The sequence below is a fragment of the Cynocephalus volans genome, chromosome 4 (assembly GCF_027409185.1).
Source record: "Cynocephalus volans isolate mCynVol1 chromosome 4, mCynVol1.pri, whole genome shotgun sequence".
Taxonomy (NCBI): domain Eukaryota; kingdom Metazoa; phylum Chordata; class Mammalia; order Dermoptera; family Cynocephalidae; genus Cynocephalus; species Cynocephalus volans.
The window spans coordinates 160,274,188-160,282,750 of NC_084463.1; the positions used below are offsets into that span (position 1 = coordinate 160,274,188).

The 8,563-nt window shown below is 52.2% G+C and overlaps 1 protein-coding gene across 1 annotated transcript; it reads right to left on the minus strand.

Annotated features, from left to right (window-relative positions):
• Positions 1–1,040: 1,040 nt before the first annotated feature.
• BATF2 (basic leucine zipper ATF-like transcription factor 2) lies at positions 1,041–8,206 on the minus strand. Its single transcript, XM_063096003.1, has 3 exons — positions 8,168–8,206; positions 6,621–6,725; positions 1,041–1,724 (listed from the first exon to the last, which is right to left on the minus strand). The coding sequence occupies exons 1-3, from the start codon at positions 8,204–8,206 to the stop codon at positions 1,041–1,043; spliced, it is 828 nt and encodes a 275-aa protein (XP_062952073.1).
• Positions 8,207–8,563: the final 357 nt, after the last annotated feature.

Sequence of the window (8,563 nt, forward strand, 5' to 3'; positions counted from 1 at the left end):
CTGAGTGACAAACCCTCTCTTGGAGCAGGCTGAGCTCCACCTCATCCCTGGACCCTGTTCCTCCAGCTGCCATAAGCCCAGGCCAAAGAGCAATAAGGGGAGCTACAGAGGAGGGCCCTGAGGGCAAGGGGGGCCACACTGGGATGGAGCGCTCCTGGAGAAGACACAGGCCTCACTGCTGCTGAGTTCAAGTCCAGCACTGACTAAAAATGACTTTGCACCTGGCCCCTCCTTCATTCTTTCCTCCTGCTTTTTGTGTGTGAGATGAATGGCTCTCAGAAGTCCACCCGCCACAGCCTTGGGAGTCAGGGGAGCAGAAAGCTATTTTGAAACAGCTTGGAGAGCTGAGCCTGTGGAATCTCCACAAGATCTTGGTATGGCTATTGGTGCCCAGCCTGCAGAAATCTCAGAGGGGCCTGGTCCGGGCCTCTCCCTAACTCCAACCCACAGGTTCCATTTCTTGGTACTGAAAACACAACTAGGGGAATAAAGAGTCTACTCCTGGGCTTTTGCTTGGCCTTCCCCAAAAGCTTGGACTCTACACAGGCAGGTCCCAGCCAGGGTGGGGTTTCTAGGACTGCAGGGCTCTGGCTCCAGGAATCATAAAGCAGAGGGGAGAGCCCCTCTCTGCTCCTAGCACCAAACCTCCGCACAGCAGCCCTGTTTGCAGGACTTCAGCCCCTAAGGCACCTGGACCAGATCTCACCAGGAGAGGGAGAAGCAGATGGTGGTGTTTCAAGAAAAGCTGTGTGACCTCAGACATATCACTTGGCTTCTCTGAGCTTCTGTTTCTTTTTCTGGAAAAGCAGAGTGATAATCTTGATTTTGCAGGGTGACTGTGAGGTTGAAATAAGATAGTGGCAGTGTCAAGGCCTGCTACAGTGGTAGGCACTCAGTGATGGCTTTCTTTTCCCTGGTGAAATCCTGGGCCAGGTGGTCAGCCAAGAAGGAAAGCCCCCAGTAGCAATGGAGGAGATGCTTGTGTGCTGCAGCTGCCTCCTGAGCCCAAGGAAGGGGCCAGCCCAGCTCCAGGGATGAGATTAGAGGTGAACTTGAGCAGAGGAGAGCAGAGGGAAGGCCAGGAGAGGTTGGGGGCTGAGATCTACATCCAGTCCTTGCCAATCTGCTGCTGAGAAAGCAGGTTTGTGCTCTCTGCTCTGCAGACATTCATGCCCCAAAGCAGTTGAAGGGTTGTGGGCAGAGGACTCCAGCTTCCCCCCGGTGGGGTGCTCCAGCCCAAGGGGCTGTGGAGGGGCAGGTTGGGCTGGGGGGCTGGACAGGAGGGCACTGAGCTTAGAGGAAGACCCCAGCAGGCTGCAGTCTGTGGGTGACGCAGACAGGACCGAGCTGGGGGACAGCTGCGCAGGCAGTGTAGTCACCACAGCGGGGCCAAGGGACAGCGAAAGCAGAGGGAATGGAAGGAGGCTGGGAGAATCATGAGGTGGAGGACCTGGAGAGCATTGTTGAGCTGGGAGAGAGGAGACTGGGGCCTGGAACAGGCCCGGCTGCCCCTGGCAGCCATGTTGTCCTTTAGGTACGGGGCCCAGGGGCTGCTCAGCTTGGCCCCAGCTGCCAGGGGGCATGGGAGCCAAGCAGGAGGCATGGTCCATGGGGCACAGGCACTCATGCACATGCAGGGTTCGGCTCCACCACACCAGCTCAGACTGCAGGGCCTGGATCTCCTTCCGCAGGGCATGGTTGTGTTTCTCCAGGGACTCGTGCTGCTGGGGGAGAAGCAGATGGGTGGGAAGAGGGATGTCAGCCAGTAACAGGGGACCAGCACCAGCCATGTCCCCCTCCAGGGTCCTTGATTTCAGGGGAAAGATGCTACCACCTTCTGAATGTCCAAGCTGGGACTCCTTGGCTACCCTCCAGCCGCTGGAGTCACCACCGCCCACCAAGTCTCCCCCATTCTACTCCCTAAGATTGCTCACATCTGCCCTGCTTTCTGTCCCCACTGCTGGTTCCCTGAGCTGGCACCATTTCTTGCCTGGGATCTCCACTGGTCTCCTAACTAGTGTGCCCCCAAACCACCCCATTCTCTTGGCCCAGAGTAAGCATATGGCAATGTGTCATCAATTGCAGGTTAAAACCCTTTAAAGTCTCCCACCACTCCCTGGGTCCAAACTCCCTGTCATGGGACTTGAGGTCTGCATGGTGGCCCCAGTTCAGCCCTCCAGCTTTTTCTCTCCCGCCTTCTTTCTGGCTCCCCTCTCTTCCTGTCCCTCAAATGGACTCTGCCTCCTCACCACACTTCCTGTCTCCTCTGCTGAGACACTCTTTTGGCACCCCCACATCTCCTACATCCCCCTGCCCCGTGCTAATCCTGATATAGCCTTCATGTAGCAACTTCGATGTCATTCCATCCTGGACACATTGAGTCTGCTTAATGCTACTTCCAGACCTCCCCAGTGCCCAGAACTCACCCACCAAAACACTGTGGGGGGAATCCCACACACTTTGGTGGGTGAGTTGTGGGCACTGTGGGAGGATTCACTGGTATGTCCTGTTTGGCATCCCTGAGTCAGCATTATTAAGTTCTGTTCTGCTGAATGTCAGGTTCTGACAATAATCAATGTGCAGTTCTTTTTTTTTTTTTTTTTAAAGATGACCGGTAAGGGGATCTTAACCCTTGACTTGGTGTTGTCAGCACCACGCTCTCCCAAGTGAACTAACCGGCCATCCCTATATAGGGATCCGAACCCGTGGCCTTGGTGTTACCAGCACCACACTTGCCCAAGTGAGCCACAGGCTGGCCCTGATGTGCAGTTCTAAATAACCATGTATGATGACAATACTGGTAAAAATGCAGACAATTTTATTTCCACGTGTTCATAAGGCTGAATAACTTGAACGACTTCCTTCGGTCCCCTGCCCCTCCTTTTCTGGACACTTTAAAAGAAGAAGTTGCAAGAGTGATTTGCATAATAATGTGTTTAGGTCATGGACTCAAAGTTCTTTTTTTTTTTTTTTTTTTTTATGGACTCAAAGTTCTGACAGAAAGCCACCAGCGGCCCCACTCGCAGGCTGATTTCTGCATGTGGAATGATGGATGTTTCTAAAGTGTATTATTAGGTCATTAGGTCACCCTTCACCTAAATACTCCAAAGTCTTCAACTCACCTCCAGGAATTGACTCATTCATTCATTCATTTGCCACCTTCAGATCTCAAGTCTCATGACAGGGAGTTTGGACATTCGAGATGGCTCAAATGTCACTACTCAGGGAGGGCTCCCTAGTTAAATCTCTACCACCCCACCCCACCCACTCCCTCCCCTCTTGTCTACTTTATTTTTTCCCATAGCCATTATCACCATCTGACATCCAGAATACTTTATGGATCAGTTATTTGTCTGTCTGGCTTCCCTACAAGAATATGTACGAGCCCTGTGGGGTGAGAGTGGGGTGGGATTTTGTTTGCCGCGTTCGCAGCTGACTCTCCATCCTCGATAGGCATTTCTGGAAGGAAGAAATAAGTGAGTGCATGGAGTCTCCTAGGCACCACCCCGAGCACCAGTCCTCACCTTGCCTGGTCTGCAGGGTGCTGCTTCCCCACGCACGTGCCAGCACTGTTGAATTTGCCCCCACAGCCTTTTCTTACCTTCATCCACTTGGAAAATTCCTATTCATCCTTCAAGACCCCCTCAGACTTCATCTCTCTCTCTCTTTTTTTTTTTTTTTTTTACCAAAGATGCCACTAGATATGTGCTATGGATTAAATTGTGTCCTCCCCCACCCCCAATTTATATGTTGAAGCCTTAACCTCCGATATGACTGTATTTAGAGATAAGGCTTTTAGAGGGGCCGGCCCGTGGCTCACTCGGGAGAGTGTGGTGCTGACAACACCAAGGCCACGGGTTCGGATCCCATATAGGGATGGCCGGTGGCTCACTTGGGAGAGCGTGGTGCTGACAACACCAAGTCAAGGGTTAAGATCCCCTTACCGGTCATCTTTAAAAAAAAAATAATGAGAGAGAGAGAGAGATAAGGCTTTTAGGAGGTAATTTAGATTAAATGAATTGATAAGGGTGGGGGTCTAATCCTACAGGACTGGTGACCTGAAAAGAGGAAGGGAGACAGATCACTCTCCTCCCACACTCGCTGAGGAAAGCCCATGTGCACACGGCGAGGAAGCGGCCAAGGCAGAGAGCTCTCACCGGGAACTGAATTAACTGGCACCCTGATCTTGGACTTTCCAGCCTCCAGAACCATGAGAAGTAAATGTCTGCTGTTTAAGCCACCCTGTTGATGGTATTTCATTATGGCAGCTGTTAAATGAAAAGTATAGGAGGCCGTTGTTTTGGGCTAAGTTTCTGCACTAGGCCCCAGTAGACAGGAAAAGATAAGGAAGTTCCCTCCGCTTTAATCTTGTCCCCACAGGTAGCTTTTTTTTTTTTTTTTTTTTGCTCGTGGTCAGTAAGGGTGTCCAAACCAGTGACCTCGGTGTTGTAAGGCTTCTCTCTAACCAACTGAGCTAACAGGACAGCCCCTAAGAAAAGTAGCATTTTTTTTTTTTTAAGATGACTGGTAAGGGGATCTTAACCCTTGGCTTGGTGTTGTCAGCACGACGCTCAGCCAGTGAGCGAACCGGCCATCCCTATACAGGATCCGAACCCATGGCCTTGTTGTCACCAGCACCACACTCTCCCGAGTGAGCCACGGGCCAGCCCAGAAAAGTAGCTTTGAAATGACTAGTACACTTCTTTGCTACTGCTTTCTTCATCCCTTCTCTGTCTATAAAGCCAATCCCTTCTGCTCAGCTCATCAGAACACTTTCTGCCTTTTATGGAACAAAGTGTTGCCTGATTCTAGAAGTGCAATAAAGCCAATTGAGATCTTTAAACTGTTTGTAGTAATTTTGTCCTTCGACACAGTGTGAAAAGACTCATTAGTCTTTTCATGCACTATGTGTTGCCCCTACCTATGTGTTCCCGGAGCACTTTATTCTGACTCTACGATTCACTCAACAGTGAATTATTGAGCCTCTTCTCTTTGCCAGGCACCGTTATAGACAGTGGGGAAACAGCAGGGAGCAGAATAGTCCCTGCCCTCATGGAGCTCAGGAGGAAGACCGTATGGAATAAAAGGTCAATGCTAAGAAGAAAGAAGAAAAAGCAGGTAAGAGAAGAGTGGTTGGGCTGGCTGGTTAGCTCAGTTGGTTGGAGTGCGGCTGTGTAACACCAAGGTCAAGGGTTTGATCCCTATTCTGGCCAGCCACAGAAAAAAAAGAAAAAGAGAGAGAGAAGAGAGGTCTCTTTAGATTGGATGGTTTAGAAGGACCCTTCTGAAGAGGTAACATTGAACAAAGACAACAACAGAAAGGAGTGAGGTTGAGCAAGCTGCTATCTAAGGGAAGAGCCTTCAGGCAGAAGGAACAGCAGGGCATAGTCCCTGAAGCTGGAAGGTGCTTGGCCTGTTAAGGAAGGTGAGGCTGGAGTGGAGCAACAGGATGCCAGAAGAAGAGGGCAGAGCGGTGGGGTGGAGGTTGCAGAGAGCATAGGGCCTTTGGGTGCAGAGGACTGAATTTTCCTCCTCACTGTAAGGACTAATGTACGTGCAGCCCTCCCGCATCCAGGTCCTGAGCCCAGCTCTTAATCCTCTCCCCCAACTACTGGAGGCCTCCCTGCACAGAGGAAGAAGGGAGGCTCCCAGGGACAGGTAACAGTCCAATGTCAAGCAGCAATTGCTGTGGAGCCCTCCCCTCCCCCACCGGGCTGCTTCCCTCCCATCGGGTGTCTCCTTTAGTCTCCACGGGGATCCCACCAGAGGGCAGGGATTGTGGTGCCCATTTTCAGATGAGGAGAGGAAGCCTGCCCATCTTAACCTTGAGCCAGAGTTCTCACAGTGTGGTCTTGGCCACCCACCCACCCATGGGGGGACTAATCACAGTGCAGGTCCCTGGGCCCTGCCCCAGCCTCAGGAGATGGGATCTGGTGGGAGAGGAAGAATCTGCATTTTTTAAAAAAATTTTACTTCTCAATATACATTGTAGTTGATTTTCATGCCCCTTTACCCATTCCTCTCCACCCCCTCCCCTGCCCACCCACATCATATCTGTTCACTTGACTTAAACAGTTCAAGGGATTTTTGTGGTTATTCTGTCTTCCCCCACCAACCCTTGATTTGTTTGTGTGTTTATTTATTTGTTTACTTTTAGCTCCCACAAATAAGTGAGAACATGTGGTATTTCTCTTTCTGTGCCTGACTTGTTTCACTTAATATAATTTTCTCTAAGTCCATCCACATTGTTGTGAACAGTAGGTAGTATTTCATTCTTTTTTATAGCAGAGTAGTAAGAATCTGCATTCTAACAAGTGCCGCAGCTGGCCTCTGTGTTGGGTTCTCCCGATTTGCCTCCATTTCCTGTCTCCCTTCCCCTAGACTGGGGTGGCCTTGAGGACAGGACCGGGCTGAGGATGCACCCTCGGTCCTTGAAGCCCAATGTGTACCTGCTCAACACCCAGAAATTTCCAGATCTCAGCTGCAGGACTCTTTCCTTCTCCCAAACTCAGGGGACCCGGGAAAATACAGCAGTTTATGGGAGAACTGCTCCCAGGCAGGGGGATAAGTGGCTGGGCCAGGTAAGCAGGGGCAGGGACGGGAAGGGAGGGCATTCCCACCTGGTGCAGGGCATCCGCCTTATCCGTGTGCTTCTGCCGGCTGCGCTGGGCGGCGACCCGGTTCTTATGTCTCTTCTTCAGGTGCCTCTGCTTCTCCTCAGAATCCTGCAAGGCACCGGCCAGAGGGCTCAGGGGTCCCTGCAGGGGCTTGCACCCTCTGTCCTGGATGGCCGTTTGTAAAGCCAAGTCCTTCCCCTTGAGTCAAGTCCCTGAGCGTCCCTGTTCTCCTAGGAGCCTCTTGTGCCCCCGCAGCACCTGCACCCCATCATGGGCACTCCTTGTAATGTCAGCTTCACCAGAGTCTCTCTCACACATCACAGGGGGCAGGTGGGAAGCTGTGGAGCCCAGCATTGGAACCCAGAGAGAACTGACTCTAAACCCCATACCCCATTCTGAGCAAGTCACCCACTTCTCTGAGTCGGTCACCTCATCTGTACAATGGAGGCACCACAGCACTTTGCTTACAGGCTGCTGTGAGCAGTAGAGGACACCATAGCATGGCAGCCCAGAGCTGGCCAGCAGGTAGGGAAGGTCCATTGTGATTCCAATTGCTTTTGTTGCCACAGTCAAGGTGTTGATTTTCCTAATCTTGAGCTCAGGGTCTGATTTCGGTCCCACATGTCCATTCCCAGCTCAGGCCCAAAGCTGATATTCCCTACTCGATAAATATTTATTAAGCACCTACAACATGCCAGGTTCTAAGCTACGGGGATACAACAGTGAACAAAACAGAGGACGAAAATCCCTGCCCTCAAAGTGCTTGCATTCCCGTGGGGCAGCAGCCTAGAAGGAATGAATGGAGAGCCCCTTCTGACTCAAGAGTGGACTCCAGGGCTGACAATTGTGTCAGTTTCATCAATGAAACTTAAAAGAAATGTTTAACCCGAATGCCTAGAGCTCCAGAAAGTCAGGGTAAGAGGGTCTGTTGAAGACCTCATAGCCAGACCCCACCCCAGGTCACTCTGGTGGTGGGGGGGAGTTCAGTGTAAGGATCTCAGGCAAGACCCCGACCGTCCTGGCTGAGGACTCTGTGCTCCTAGGTTCATGCTACAGCTCCACCCTGGCCACATGCTCAAGTTCATGGCCATAGCAGGCTCATTTTAGACACTGGGGCACCAAGAACTGGAGGCTGGGGGAAGGACCTACAGAGGGGGAAGAGCAGAGGCTCAGGCATCTGGGTCCCAGAGAGGGACAGGGCCTCCAAGGGAAACCATGGTCGAGGGAATCTAGCCAGGGAAGAGAAGGCTCCTGAAAGGGAAGTGAGGGAAGAACAGGTGGATTAGAAAAGAGCAGGCATCCAGAGGCCAAGTTCTGAACTGGAGGCTGGATCTGCAATACAAGAGCTGGAAAGGCCTCATTCCAACCTCCTGACTTTTCAGGGGAAGAAAGTGAGACCCAGAGAGGGTATGTGTGGAGCCCTCGGTCACACAGCCTGTGGACACAAAGTTGGGACGAGGAGCTTCCGAGTGCAGCCCTCACTATCTGGGTGCTGGGGACCCTCGGGCATATTCCCCTTCTCATCCCCAACCCTTGTCCCCTGTACTCACTGTCCCGGTCAGCAGCCCATCGACCCCGCAGAGGTGCATTGCTTAGGCAGGGGGAGCAGGCTCACTCCGCTGGTCCTGGGTGTTCCTCAGCAGCTGTGATGTCCCAGTGCCCTCTGGGGGCCCAAGGAAGTGACAGCTTTTTAAATCTCTAGTGACCACTCCACCCCCAGCAAGCCAAGTTTCAGTTTCTCCTAAAGCCGCCAGCTGCTCAGAATCCCTGGCTCAGGGTTGCTCACGTGGCTGGAATTTCCTAACATGAACTGGCCTTCCGGTTGGGCCCCTTCTGTGGGAGGAGGCCAGTAAAGGGTGGAGAGGAGGCAGAAACAAAGGCCAGGTGTGGGGAGGATGTTCTGGGAGAGAGGGCAGGCTGCCAGGAACAGAGTCGAGAGGAGAAGA

Coding starts and splice junctions, on each gene's coding strand:
- BATF2 (XM_063096003.1), bottom strand. CDS start 8,206: ATGCACCTCTGCGGGGTCGATGGGCTGCTGACCGGGACA. Junction 6,726..8,167: donor ATGGGCTGCTGACCGGGACA/GTGAGTACAGGG, acceptor GGTGCCTTGCAG/GATTCTGAGGAGAAGCAGAG. Junction 1,725..6,620: donor AGGCGGATGCCCTGCACCAG/GTGGGAATGCCC, acceptor CTTCTCCCCCAG/CAGCACGAGTCCCTGGAGAA.